The 14148-nt window shown below is 52.0% G+C and overlaps 2 protein-coding genes across 3 annotated transcripts; one reads left to right on the top strand and one right to left on the bottom strand.

Annotated features, from left to right (window-relative positions):
* Positions 1-659: 659 nt before the first annotated feature.
* UBL7 (ubiquitin like 7) lies at positions 660-11153 on the bottom strand. Of its 2 annotated transcripts, XM_030576864.1 has the most exons (12): positions 11051-11153; positions 10257-10501; positions 9610-9729; positions 8942-9024; positions 8696-8780; positions 8005-8062; positions 5982-6115; positions 5032-5081; positions 3171-3338; positions 2771-2893; positions 2223-2407; positions 660-1375 (listed from the first exon to the last, which is right to left on the bottom strand). In XM_030576864.1, exons 1-11 carry the CDS (start codon positions 11059-11061, stop codon positions 2270-2272), a joined length of 1215 nt encoding a protein of 404 aa, XP_030432724.1. In that variant the 5' UTR covers positions 11062-11153; the 3' UTR covers positions 660-1375; positions 2223-2269. The 2 variants fall into 2 exon arrangements, with proteins under 2 accessions (XP_030432724.1, XP_030432723.1); XM_030576863.1 differs by lacking the exon at positions 660-1375 and having other exon boundaries at positions 1788-2407; positions 11051-11152.
* Positions 11154-11293: 140 nt separating this feature from the next.
* Positions 11294-13381, top strand: LOC115658271 (actin, cytoplasmic type 5-like). Its single transcript, XM_030576865.1, has 2 exons — positions 11294-11404; positions 11711-13381. Exon 2 carries the CDS (start codon positions 11722-11724, stop codon positions 12850-12852), a length of 1131 nt encoding a protein of 376 aa, XP_030432725.1. The 5' UTR covers positions 11294-11404; positions 11711-11721; the 3' UTR covers positions 12853-13381.
* The last annotated feature ends 767 nt before the right edge of the window (positions 13382-14148 follow it).

Raw genomic sequence — 14148 nt, 5'->3', positions numbered from 1 at the left:
CCATGGCCTAGGCCGGGGAGGCCAGCCATGCCATGGGATGGTCCTAACCAGCAAGGTGAAATGTGGTGGGGAGGGTGGATAACAGCCAGACAACATTGCAGAGTGGGTCTGGCAACCAGGAAATCGACTGGGCCGTGATCCAGGGCAGCTGCCCAAGAACAGGCACTCAGACCTGCTCTTCCAAGAAAGACAAGATCAGTGGCAGGCAGCCCCAGTATGCAATGGGGAAGGAAAGGATATCCAGAGATAACGAGGGTGCCAGGACAGCTTTGGAGACCACAGTGGAAACAGCTGCTACCAACTAATAACACACCCGAGGGCCACTTCGCTCTCCCTGCCCTCCCACAGAGTGATGTTGATGGGGGCATCAGAAACTTAACCAGGCAGATTCACTTTGATGCCAAAAATGGGAAGTCCCTAGTGAAACATGCTTACAGCGAGAGCCCCTGAGGTAGCCCCAAACCAGAGTTAATGGAAGAGCTGCTGGCAAAAACTGAAACTGTATGATCAAATGAACACGTTTCAAAAACCCTATGAGCAAGCCAGCCTACGAACATTTGACTAGCAAGTAACTTAGCCCATTCGAGATCATGTGCCAAACCTCAACGTGGGAGGAAATGTAGGCAGCAATATATCTAAAAATACACTGTTCAGCCTCCTTTAACACGACGGCCATTGACTTCACTGGCTATGAAATTCTATGAATTGACAATGAAAATCAGCTCCAAACTGTCCTCTCGTTGGGCAACCAAAACCAGAGGCCACTCCTGAAAACACAGCCTGGGCTTTTCGGACTCTCTCCTATGTGAACAGGGATATTTTCCTCCCAGCAGGACCATGGTCAAAGGCTTTGAAGTCCTCTGGTTACTGGCTTGTCTGAAGTGCACCTCCGATGTGATGTGCCTTTACTGCCACACTGTGGTCACTGTGTGCTACTGCACCTTTGCTGGGAATAATCCAATCACATCTTTGTGAATATGATTGATGAAGTGGGCATTAGTCCACGAAAGCTTATGCTCACATAAATTTGTTAGTCTCTAAACTGCCACAATTACTCCTGTTCTTCAAATTCCAAACTGGTTCCCCACAGCTGGTGGGGGCAGGTCTCAGCTGAAGAGGGAATCTCAGGCGGTAGGGTACTGAGTCTCTCCTTAATACAGATTCCTGTACAGTCCTCCTGCTGATGAGGCCAAAAGCTTGTATTCACTTAAGACAAATGACCCCGTTTCCAGAAATGGCCGGAAATGCAGGGTGCTCAGCAGCTGTGGCATCTCTCTCTCTGCCCTTGCATGTTTTGGTGAGGTGGAATATGGCAGCCACTATAATGACACCAGCACCAAGTTAAGAGCAGAAAACGAGGAGGAAGAGCATATCCCTGGAAAGCAAGGAGAGAACTTTCAGTGGGTAGAATGAAATTATTCCTCCTGGATTTTAGCCAGTTCCTGTCCTTCCCTGCTTTCGCCTACTTCCCAGGGATCATGTGAGGATCAATTAGTGGTTGCCAAAGGGTTTGCAGATGAGAAGTGGGATGTAAATGCTATATGTTGTTATGAGGACACCCCCCCCCCATTTTAATGCACACAAATGATCATCTTGGAACATTTCCATCAAGAGAAGGTACCTCTGACATTGCCCAGTGACGCTGGCTCAGCATGGACTCCAGGGGAAGAGCACCCCCAGCTGAATTATCAGCAGTACTTCCTCAAGCAGCCTAGCTTATTCTTGGAGGCCTCCCACCCAACAACCACTCAGGCTAGCTCTGAAATCTACCAGATCACAATTCCAATGACAGACAAGTGAGAGGTTCAGCTTTATTAGACTCAAACACTGATGAACTAAAACAGACCGAAGCTTTCTAGGGTGGCAGGAATGGAAGTGCAAGCAGGAGAGGAAGCTGGCAGATGCCTTGTGGGAGCAGCTGTGGCTTTGCAGCGTCTCCTGGTTCAGGGGGCTGATGCTCTGCTCCTGTGGCTGTACAGAAATCCTGTGGTCTTGCCTGTGATAGCTATAGACCAGGGGAGTGCAGGAGGAGGAACCTCTCTGAGTCTGAGTCACAGTTTCCATCCCAACGTAGTGCATCGTCTCCTCTGCCATCAACTACATCCCAACAAGGCAGGGGAGAGTCCCCTACGCTGCCCAGGGCAAGAGAGACACTCAGTTCTGTTGAAGTGTTTCAGGGCTGAGGTGGGGATCAGAGACAGGAACTTCACAATCGTCCTAACCTAGCAGCATCTCTGAAACATGCCACTCCGCCCTCGCTCACAGGGGGTTAGGGCGCCCCGCCTGCAAATATCAGCTCCAGGGCAGCCTGAATGTCCCCTCCGGTGGCCTGGAGGGCCCGGAGGCTCAGGTCATCATCATGTATGCCCATGTCCCGCAGCTGCTGCAGCTGTGGCTGCCACTGGCTCTGTAGAGAGAGGAGAGATAACTAAGGGGATTTCTCAGTACCCGAGAAACAAGTTATTCCCCAACCCCCTCCACAGCCTCCAATGCCACAGCTTTTCCCTACTGCATCTCTACACCTCTGTCATCTTGGGATCTAAGCACCTCCTGCTGGGAGCAAACCCACAGTCCTGCCCCATACCCTCCACCTCCAGTGCTTCTGCATCATTCCCTACAGCATCTCCCGCTGGGAGCTCCAGCCAGCCACTGAGTCACCTGCAACGCAGGGCTTCAAGTGAAAGACTTTCCTGTCTTGCAATAGCTGCTGGAATCAGAGTGGAGAGAGGTGGGTCACAGAACCCTGAAATGACAAGACTGAGTTACTGACCTGCATGGCGGGCTGCCCAGATGCCTGCAGGGCATGCTGCAGGGCCTGGCTGAAGAGGTCGTTGGTGATGGGAGTTCCTGATTGGACACTAGAGGACATCGGAGAAGTGCCCGATGAGTGACCCTGGAAGACAGGAGACTGCGCTAGTCGGATCCACACACAGCTGTAAATGTTAACTGGCCAACACAGCAATCTTCAGAGCAATGCCTCCTCCACAAGGATCTCCCCAACCCCAAACATTCTCCCTCCCGGAGTCCATACAGAGGAGACTCCTGCCATAATGGGCTAGCCCAATGTCAGGTCCCAGGGCCATTAGCTGGGACTGGCTCTCAGCAGTCAGTATCTCGCTGCAGTTCGTGGCCTGAGAGAGGGGTTCCCTGATGCTGTGCTGTTACCCTACCTGGGTGCCTGGGGTAGGAGTGTGTGAACTGCTCTCAGGAGTGCTGGCCAGCGCCAGCGCAGTTGCCAGTTCACTCTGTGTGATTGGCCGGGGTCCGGCAGCCCCAGTGTAGCCGAGCGATGCCGGGCGGGACCCAGAAGTGCTGCTGGAAGGCGTGGACCTTGTGCTCTGCCAGGACGGGAGAAAACCCATGAGTTAGCATCTATGTCACAAAGATACTCAAGTGTGCTCAGGATTCCAAGGAAGTCACCATCAGAACCACATTCAGAACTAACATTGCACAGCTCGGCCTGCCAGCTCCCCTGCCTTTCAACTTTAACCTTCAGAGTCACCAGCTAAGAACCCCTAGTATCAACCACGGCTGTTACAGAGACATGGGAAGCCCTGAAAAGATGCAGCAATGGACGATCATACTGCAGTGGTGTCAGTAACTTCAAACAAACAATGTGACAGAGACCCAGAGTTCAGAGGTGGCTGGGGCCACCGGCAGTCTAGGCCATCTAGTGATCATGGCTCAGTGCTGGCAAATTGAAGGGAAACAAAGAGAAAACACTTGCAGTTACTGGATAGATTATACAGAGGGAATGATTGAATAGCCGTTAATCAGTGGTTCTGTAAAAGGATCATGGGTTGGGACATCACCTCAGCTTAATGATCCCTGTCAGGCAGGGTGTCCCTCCCCACCCATTGCTGAATAATCAATCATCCCCACCAAGACCTTGTTCCTCTGCAAAGAAACCTGCAATGCTGCCCTGAAGCAGGAGTAGTTGCATCACCCACTCTTCACATTCAGGCAAGATGCTGCACAGCTCCTATGGTATTTGGTGCTGGCATTCAGGGAAGCACCATTCCCTGAGCTGGACCTACTTGTTTCTTACTACGTGAGCCTAATTAAGCCCTGTTGTGGCTCCTCTCGCTGTAGTATCTGAGCGTCTCACAATCAGTATCTGAGCGTCTCACAATTTAATACCTGGAGTGTCACAAGAGTCCACGGAGTTAGACACAATTTTTAATCCCTAGATCGGGGCGGGCAAACTTTTTGGCCCGAGGGCCACATTAGGGTTGCAAAACTATATGAATGGCCAGGTAGGGAAGGCTGTGACTCCCCAGACAGCCTGGCCCCACCCCCTATCCAACTCCTCCCACTTCCCGCCCCCTGACTGCCCACCTTAGAACCCCTGACCAATCCAACCCCCCTGCTCCTTGTCCCCTGACTGCCCTGACTCCTATCCACATCCCCGCCCGACAGGCCCCCCGGGCCTTATCCAACCACACCCCCTGCCGTCTGACCGCCCTCATCCCCAGAACCTCTGCCCCATCCAACTGCCCCCTGCTCCCCATCCCTCGGGACTCCCTGCCCCTTTATCCAACCCCCACTCCCCGCCCCCTTACCATGCCGCTCAGAGCAGCATGTCTGGCAGCAGCACCACCCGGCCAGAGCCAGACACGCTGCCATGCTGCCTTGCAGGAGCGTGCAGCCCCGCTGCCCAGAGCGCTGCCCGCATGGTGGCGTGGCTGTGAGGGAGAGGAGACAGCAGGGGAGGGGCCGGGGGCGAGCCTCCCAGGACGGGAGCTTAAGGGCCAGGCAGGACAGTCCCGTGGGCCATAGTTTGCCCACCTCTGCCCTAGATAATACAGACAGGGAAACCGAGGCACTGGGAGACGAAGCGACTTGCTCAAGGTCACACAGAAGGCTGTGGCAGAGCCAAGGGCTGAACCTGGGTCTCTCAAACCTTAATCCAGTGCTTTGACTGCAAGACAGTCCTGCCCAGGGAGCAGCTCCAGAATCTCTGATTTTACTGTGCCTCTAAATACAACCATCCCCCAAACCCAAACCCCTCACCTGCCCCACTAACATTACCTGATGAAAATCATCTTCGTCGTCAGAGAGACCTTCAAACAAAAAGCCACCTGCCACAGAGAAGAGAACACATTCAAGTGGAGAAAAGCTCTCAAACCACAGACAACAAAATCTCAGCTCCCACCTACCCTCCCAACAGAGACTGTTAGATCTCCCAAGCCTGCAGAGAGATCAAACCAGCTGACAGACAACACTCAGCCTTCCAGGGAAAGACACTTCATGGACTACATTTTAAAAGCGTTGCCCACTCACCATTAAAATGCAGTCACCTCTGGGGTGGAATGTGCCTACAGCACTAGATGGGGAAATGAAAAATAACTTCTCCTAGTGAAACTACAGAGGGAATTTAGGGAGGCAGCATAGTTACCCAAATTAGAATACAGCCAGGATGATGGAGCTAACACCTCTTCTCACGCAAACCAACTATGGGATCTTTAATATTCACAGCTGTTTTATGTCTCATTGGAAAAGGCCCAGCCTTCAGCAGCACAGGGCCAGGACCGCTATGTGGGACACTGGTTTAGTTCTGATTCAGAGGAAAGAGTGCCATCTATGAATCACCAGCATCCTAGGTTTTCCTTGGAGGATTCCCACCCAAGTGGTGAAGAGGGTCAGAACCTAAGTGGGATGGAGAAGACCTACAGCAGCTAAAGGGTCCATGGTTGCAGGCCCAACACATCCAGCAACTTCTTTATTGAACTCTAATTAGAGGAGTCAGTGAGTTCTACTTAACGCTGCATATGTCAGAGGAGAAGGAAAATCCCTCTCTTTCTGCCCTAAAGATTATGCCGCAGAACAGATGCACGTTACCCACTCAATAAACCAGGCCTCCTGCTCTACCTGCCCCTGGAAGGCTCAGGGTCAGTTACTGCCTGGATTAGTCTGTAGATCCTGCAGTTCATCTGCCCCATGTGCACACACAGCTGGATGCTTCGCATGGGCAAACTGACCAGGCATGTCCCTGTAGGAGCTGGAGGGCATGCTGCGTGAGGAGGTCTCCGGAGTTGGGAGGGGTGTGCTGCCCGCCACTGAGTGCAGAACCAGGATGATGGCGTTCACCAGAGCAGGGTGAGCTGGGATTAGCCTGGGCAGAGAAAAAACAAGAAACCTGGAGGCTGCAGCAGAGGAAGGGAAGGGAGGCCGCCACAGCACCCAGAGAAGCAATTTCAGCCTTCCCAGTGGGCTATGCTTCACCACCATCTCCAATCCCAGCTCTGGCAGCCGGGTGATGTAACCCCTCCAGCCTACCTGGTCTAGTAACAATCCTGCCACCAGCCCAGGAACCATGCTCCACATTTTTTTATTTTTTATTTTTTTTTTGTTTAAGTGGATTTGGTGCTAGTGAAAGAAGGCAGGTTTGACATCCCCAAAGGCTGGAGTCTTCTCTTTATCCACGGAAGATGTACTGCATGGGCCACAGTAGTGCCAGCTTCTCTGGCTGATGTATCTCTTGATAGAGATCATCCTTCTGTAGGTGAAGGAAGCTCCCTCCCCTTGACCCACTCAATCCTATGCACTCTGCTGAGTTGGCCAACAAGAGGGGCCAGTTAGATCCCATTTTGGCAATGAGTTTCTGCTTAGGATTGCCAACCCTCCAAGACTGGGCAGGAGTCTACTGGAATCACCATCAATATCCTAGCGACTACTGAAAGCAATCCGGGAGATTTTAATAGGCCACTAAAAGTCCAATTGGCAGTGCAGCAGGGCTAAGGCAGGCTTCCTACTTGCCCTGGCTTTGTGTGGCTCCCTGAAGCGGGTGGCATGTCTGGGTCCTAGGCGCAGCGGCAGCCAGGAGGTTTCTGCACGCTGCCCCCACCCCCCATCTCCAACTCCGCAGCTCCCCCTGGCTGGGAACCACAGCCAATGGGAGCTGCAGGAGTGGTGCATGCTGGCAGGGGCAGCACAGGGGGCCACCTGGCTGCCCGAGCCTAGGAGCAGAAGGGACATGCCAGTTTTTCCAGGAGACACCTGAGGTAAGCACTATCCAGTCAGAGCCAAGCACCCCTCACCTACCCCAGCCCTCTCCCGCACCCAAATTCCCTTCCAGAGCCCACATCCCAACCCCCTGCTCAAGCCCATAGCCACCTACTGCACTCCAAACCCCTCAGCCCCAATCCAGAGCCCCTTCCTGCACCCCAAACCCCTCATCCCCAGCCCCACACCTCAGAGCCTGTACCCCCCAGCCAGAGCCCTTATAGCCTCTATCCCTCTTGCACCTCAACCCCCTGCCTCAGCCCAGAAAAAGTAAGGGTGGGGGAAAGTGAGTGACAGAGGGTGGGGGGATGGAGTGAGCAGGGGCAGGGTCTTGGAGAAAGGGCGAGGAAGGGGCATCGTCTCAAGGAAGGGGCAGGGGAAGGGTGTTCAGTTTTGTGCGATTAGAAAGTTGGGAACCCTACTTCTGATGCAGGTTGCCCACTGGGACCAAAAACGAGATTCCCCACCTCAGCTCGCACAGGGCTCTGAGCAACAAGCAGGTGGTAGCAATTTTCAGCCACAACCAACCAAGACTGGATTTGAACTCAGGGAGCAGAGGTGAAAGCTCCTGCACTGAAGTACAAATCTCCTGAGCCATCGCACCCCTAGAGTGCAGCCTGGGCAGCTCAGTGACAGACACCCCAACTCAGTCTTTTCTCAGACTACTGTTACTAAGAGCGAGGGGTTGGAAGAAGGGAAGGGAAAGCCTTCGACCCAGCCTATGCCAACGGAATGGCATGTCCACACCGGCAGTTGAAAACTGGAGCAACCCTCTCCTCCCACCTAAAGAAAAATAAATTGTGCAATTGTACAAACAGGCATTGAGTATAGAGTGACCAGATGTCCCGATGTGATAGGGACAGTCCTGATTTTTGGGTCTTTCTTATATAGGCTCCTATTACCCCCCACCCGTTGTCCTGATTTTTCACTTGCTGTCTGGTCACCCTAACTGTGTAGCTATGTGATGGCTTGGACCTAGGATGGCCATTCAAAACTTACGTGTCCAGCATGTTTGGGTCAGCGAAGACAGAGAAAAGATCTTTGTCCTGCAAGACACCTGTAAGAGACCAGGACATGTATTGAATCAGGGACAGGAAACAAAAGGGGCATCTGTCAAATGTGACCCAAAACACAAGCAAAAGTCACTCAGTTCCCGAAACAGCTTTACCCCTGGGACAGTGGAGCAATGTGCACCCCAGATGGTATCTCTCCACTATTATTCTCTTGTAAGGCTTCCACCTCTTCCCTACAAGGCTCTGCATCATGACCATCAGCTCCCAAGCACAAGGACCATGTTTTGAGTCAACAATGGTTGCTGCTGAGCATCATGCAATACTTCCACTCTTCAGAGCTATCTGCTCTTCTTGGCTCAGGGCCGTAAGAAGCAATAACCCAAAATTCTACTGGAATCCGCACATGGCCATGCAGAGATGCTGCTAGCTCACTAGGCCAGGCAGGCCTGGATTAGAGTTAAATAATCCTTTGTGGCACTTGGAAGGGGCAGGTGCAAAGTAGATGCATTCATTACACACCTCCCTCTGTCTCAAAGGTGGAGAGTCTCTGTGGAAACTGCCTTTTCCTGTTCTTCCTGGAGCCTGGTGCTCCCTCCCCCACATGAGGAATTAATAGGTTCCATGGACCATGCCTATTTACCACGTCCTTTACACTGTCTGGCCACATCTGAACTCACCCAGAGCAACAGGGTCGCTGCTGAGACCAGGGGTAGCTACAATGATCTGATCCAGTGATTCCTTGTTCCCCAGCATCTTGAAGACCTACCAAAGAAAACAAAACAGATCAGCAACGCCACATAATGAGGCCAGGCTAAAACTGCAGTAGCCCAATTCAACTGCTGTTGGGCTCTCCATCCCTCTCTACTGTTCAGTCACACATGGTGGATGACAACACTTAGGGGTGAAGAATAAGCCACACTCACTGCATCTCTGTATGCAGGACTGCTATGCAGGGCAGTATGCAGGACCCGGAACTCTCGCAGTGCAGCTACTTTATCCACAGGCTCTGGGGGAGACATTCAGAAAGAGATGGGAAGAAGAATCAAGAGTTTTTATTGGTCAGTTTCATTCTGCCTGCCCTTTAGGTCATCCGTTTCCTCGTAGCCAAGAAAGCCAAACCCAGTCTGACAGAGCAGTGTGTGTGCGGGGGAAGAATCTAAAGACCTTTGCTCTAGCACTCCCAACTCTGCAATCCCAGTGCCACGGCTTTAATTTACCTGGTCTGATGCTGACCACAGAACACTTCAAAGATGGATCAAAACGAGTGGGGATCTGATTTTGGTCCTCAACAGAACCAGTGTAATTGACTGGAACTCAGCTAGGGTGTTCTTTCTCCATGTATCATGGGGCTCTTTCCACAGCTCCCATGTCAGCGTGAAACAGACAAAGAGAGCTCCCCTTCCTTTGAGACTGGAGGTTTCAGAGAAGACCAGATCAATCCCAAGGAATTCACCTCCTTCCACTATACCTCTGTCCCTGAAATGACAGGCAAGCAGGTGTATGTGTCCCCATCTCAACCACAAGAGATGGGCACCACACATACACACGTTTAAGAGTTCCAGAGGGTCATCCCAGGCATTCTCTCTCTCACCTGGTTTCTGATCCGGCTCGGGCCACGACTTCCGCAGGACATGAACAGTTGAGCCTGACTGGATGCCATAAAAGTCAAGTGTTTGGTCATCTTTCAGCTTGCGGCCACAGTAGATCAGATCTGAGAGAGAGAAAGCACAGCTCTATAACATAGGGTGTTTCTGTGGGAAGCCCTATTGCTTGGCCTTTATGGGATAAGTACATTTCCAGGCATGCTATCAGCCTGCCACATGATGTACCTGTTGAAGTGGCAACTCCTCAATATTCAGCCGCATAAACACTTGCACATTTAAATTCAAGGGGACCTTGAAGCTTAGGACACAAGCCTGGCTGTGCATCCTCTCACAGAACTACACGGTTTAAAAGAATTTCCCCAACCCCACAGAGTTTTACTGGTGTCAGACACAAAGTATCTCTCATAGCAGAGACAGGTGTCTACTAGCCTGCCTTGTTAGAAGGCTTTGTTAAAAGAAAACCTGGAAAATAGGGATGGCTAAGGTCTCCATAATAACTAACATTATACACAGCAACACTGGAAACAAAGAAGCTATATCCAACTGAAACTGCTGTATGTAATTACCCAGTTGAAATTTGGCTATGATCCCAGGCCTGACTAGACCCAGCCCTGCAGTAAAAGCAGCAACTCACCAATGAGTTCCGGGTCTGGGACTGACTCCTGCAGCTTTCCAGTGATAAGATGCTTCAGGTAGGAGATGCTGCACCCACCCAAAGGACACTCTCCCAGCTCAGTCTCTGGTAGCCGCAGGATGGATTTGGGGGCCAACGGCTGATCTGCCAGCTTCACTGCAATATACCACTCTGATAAAGACATTGTAACTGTGTCACCGAGAGGAACTGAGCCTGAGAAACCCAATTCTGAACTCCAGGAGAGGCTGTGAACGGAAGGAAACAAACCAACATGAGACGGAATGGATCTACTCTAGGCTATACCCTGTTGCCAGCTCTGGGTGGGGATATCTACATTAAGTCCTTGCCCTAGTCCCCAACACTGGGGGAGGGGGGCCTATGTCCTGGTCCCAAACCTTGATAGAGCAGGGAGGGGCTCCCCTACCAGGCCTTATCACGGAGCCTATCTCGGCGAGTGGGCAGGTTCTAGGCGAGGCCTTTCCCGGCCCCCAGCCCGGGGTAGGGGTGGGGTCTATGTTAAGCCTTGCCCTGGTGTCCAGATCCGAGTGCCGGGGTCGCTATCGGACCCCAAACCCAGCCCACAATCCTAGCAGGGCCGGGAGACGGAGCCACACCAGGCCGAGCCCTAGTGCCCAGCCCAGTGGAGAGGGGGATCTAGGGTAGGCCACAGCCCCTGTGGGGATGGATCGACACTGATCCAACCCTGCCCCGAGGCGGGAGTCGAGGCCAGGCCGCCCCCTCAGGGGTCGCGACGAACAGCTCCACAACCCCCACCTGATGTTGTTTACACTCACCTGAGCACCATCACCGGAAACAGGAAGTGCCGGCGGCTTCACGTGCCGCATGCTGGGAATTGTAGTTCATGAGCCGAGGCCAGACCTGGCTTAGCTCCCCTAAAGCCTCCAGCTCCCAGCGTGCTGTTCAGCCTCCCTGCCGCAAGGCCTGCTGGGAACAAGACTGGTTCGGCCAGCGATGTTCTGATAGGTAGATGGGAAGACAGTAAGGGGCGGATTATCATCGCGCCAACCAATGGGCGTGCGGGGCCGAAGGCGGGTTTCCCTTTCCGGTGGGGATAAAGCAGCGCGCGTGGTGCCTGCGGAAGGAGACGGAGGCTGCAGCAGTTTCTGGACGTGACTGCGCTGCTCTAGGTACCGGATGGTGGGGGAGGGTCTGTGCTCTGAGAACAGGGCAGGGCAGGGCGAGGTGTGCTGGCCGCTCTGGGCTGGGGTCTCGCTCGCACTGGTCCCCAGTCGGAGCCGCTGAGTCCGCGGGGCGGGGCGGGGCGGGCCTCGGGGGGGGGTGGAAGCTTCCTAAAGTGAGCCCTGCTGCCCCCACATACCGGTCCAGACAACAGCAGCGTCCCCCTGCCGTAGGGCGAACGGGGGAGGTAACCAATAGCATTTCCTTGAAAACTTCCATGCACCTAACAGTCTGTGCTCCTCTCTCTCTTTCAGATTAACTCAAAATGGCTGACGAAGAAATCGCTGCCCTCGTTGTTGATAATGGCTCCGGGATGTGCAAAGCTGGCTTTGCTGGGGATGATGCCCCTCGAGCTGTGTTCCCTTCCATCGTGGGACGCCCCAGGCACCAGGGTGTCATGGTGGGCATGGGGCAGAAAGACAGCTATGTGGGTGATGAGGCCCAGAGCAAGAGAGGTATCCTCACCCTGAAGTATCCCATTGAGCATGGCATTGTCACCAATTGGGATGACATGGAGAAGATCTGGCACCATACTTTCTACAATGAGCTGCGGGTTGCCCCCGAGGAGCACCCAGTCCTGCTCACTGAAGCCCCCCTGAATCCCAAGGCCAACCGAGAGAAGATGACGCAGATCATGTTTGAGACCTTCAACACCCCAGCTATGTATGTGGCTATCCAGGCTGTGCTGTCCCTGTATGCCTCTGGGCGTACCACCGGTATTGTCATGGATTCTGGGGATGGGGTCACCCACACAGTGCCAATCTACGAGGGCTACGCCCTGCCCCATGCCATCCTGCGTCTGGACTTGGCTGGCCGTGACCTGACTGACTACCTCATGAAGATCCTGACGGAGAGAGGCTACAGCTTCACCACCACGGCCGAAAGGGAAATTGTGCGTGACATCAAGGAGAAGCTCTGCTATGTTGCCCTGGACTTCGAGCAGGAGATGGCCACGGCTGCTTCATCTTCCTCCCTGGAGAAGAGCTATGAGCTACCTGATGGCCAGGTGATCACTATTGGGAATGAAAGGTTCCGGTGCCCAGAGGCCATCTTGCAGCCCTCCTTCCTGGGGATGGAGTCCTGTGGCATTCATGAGACCACTTTCAACTCCATCATGAAGTGTGATGTAGATATCCGAAAGGACCTCTATGCTAACACGGTGCTGTCTGGTGGAAGCACTATGTATCCTGGCATCGCTGACAGAATGCAGAAGGAGATCACAGCCCTGGCACCCAGCACAATGAAAATCAAGATCATTGCCCCACCGGAGCGTAAATATTCCGTCTGGATTGGTGGCTCCATCCTGGCTTCTCTCTCCACCTTCCAGCAGATGTGGATCAGCAAGCAGGAATATGATGAGTCTGGCCCATCCATTGTCCATCGTAAATGCTTCTAAAGAGGGTCCCAGCAGGTGTGCTCAGCCTCTGCTGATGGGGTTACACACAGTATAATTGTCAGGGCAAATGTATTTACCAAATTAAATAGCTACTTGTGAACTTTGCCCTTGAAAAGCCTTTCGTGTTGGACCAATATTGTTTGATTTACTCACCTCCCCTATGTTTAACTTGAGTATTCCTTTGATGTACTGTGTAGTAACTATACCCTGTGCATCTTAAGCTCTGTTACAGGTTGCACATGTGACCAAGGTTACAATTAACTGTATTAGTAGAGAGAGAGAGTGAGCGCTACTTGTTAGGCTTTAGTTTTCTTGTGGCTGACTAGTAACCCTTTACTTTTTTCCCCTTTAGCTATAAATTCCCTGGGGCTGGAGACTAGACTAAGGGTGGTTGACTTTACAATGTAACTTTGATGTAATGGCATCTCAGAAGTAGATTTGTAACTAACCTAAAAGGTGTGATTGTATTTTCACTGACAGCTCCTTGTGTAAGGCAAACTAATAAACTTCTGTGGTGTAAAGTTTAAAATGTGTTGTGCAATTGATTCAGGGTAACTGGGTTGATCAGCATGGAGAAGCTAATTAATCTTTCTAAGTGTACTAATAGAAATGCCTGTTCCTTAGTTTGCATAATTAAATTGCAAGGCTATACTGCAGCCTACCAGATTTATCTCATCACCCTAGTGTGGTGGTTGAGTGCCCAGAAAATGCAGTGGAGACTTCTGAAACCTGCATAACATGTCTTGCTTCTATTTTGGTACAGAGAGTAGTTTGGTGTTCACTAGGTAAGAAATTTTGACCTGCATTTACAGTGGGGTCCTGAAGAGCCCTCTCTTCTATTAGAAAAGCATGGTTACCTGTAGCTGTTGCTGGGTACCACTACTTTTTGTTCAGTGAGGGGAAAATGGTGTGTAAAACATCTGAATTTGAGAAATGGGTGGGGGGGAATATGATGTATGAAGGCCTGAATGTTAAGTGGACTTTCTGCTGTAGAAGAGGACAATTTCTGCCCCAGAGAATTGACTGGAGAATTTGTGGAATTTCACGTAATGAGTGAAGTTTGGGGTGGGTTTTGAGGCTGCTTAAACACCTCTTTTTAAAACTGTAAGAATTTTGTTTAAGCCTTTTGGAAATTTGCTTTTTGGCTTAAAGGTCCATCATCCTGCTGCTTCAACTGAGATACAGGAACCCACAATAACATCAACTCGGGTATTGAATGTGTCCTGTCTTCCAGGCAGGACATATCATCATTCCTGATGTTTAAAAGTATCTTCTGAGCTGCCTTTGGACTGTGAG

This window comes from Gopherus evgoodei, chromosome 10 (genome assembly GCF_007399415.2).
Source record: "Gopherus evgoodei ecotype Sinaloan lineage chromosome 10, rGopEvg1_v1.p, whole genome shotgun sequence".
Taxonomy (NCBI): Eukaryota; Metazoa; Chordata; order Testudines; family Testudinidae; genus Gopherus; species Gopherus evgoodei.
This window is presented reverse-complemented; position numbering and strand designations above follow the sequence as displayed.

Coding starts and splice junctions, on each gene's coding strand:
- LOC115658271 (XM_030576865.1), top strand. CDS start 11,722: ATGGCTGACGAAGAAATCGCTGCCCTCGTTGTTGATAATGGCTCCGGG.
- UBL7 (XM_030576864.1), bottom strand. Junction 9,730..10,256: donor CCCAGACCCGGAACTCATTG/GTGAGTTGCTGC, acceptor TCTCTCTCTCAG/ATCTGATCTACTGTGGCCGC. Junction 2,894..3,170: donor CTCCTACCCCAGGCACCCAG/GTAGGGTAACAG, acceptor CCTGTCTTCCAG/GGTCACTCATCGGGCACTTC.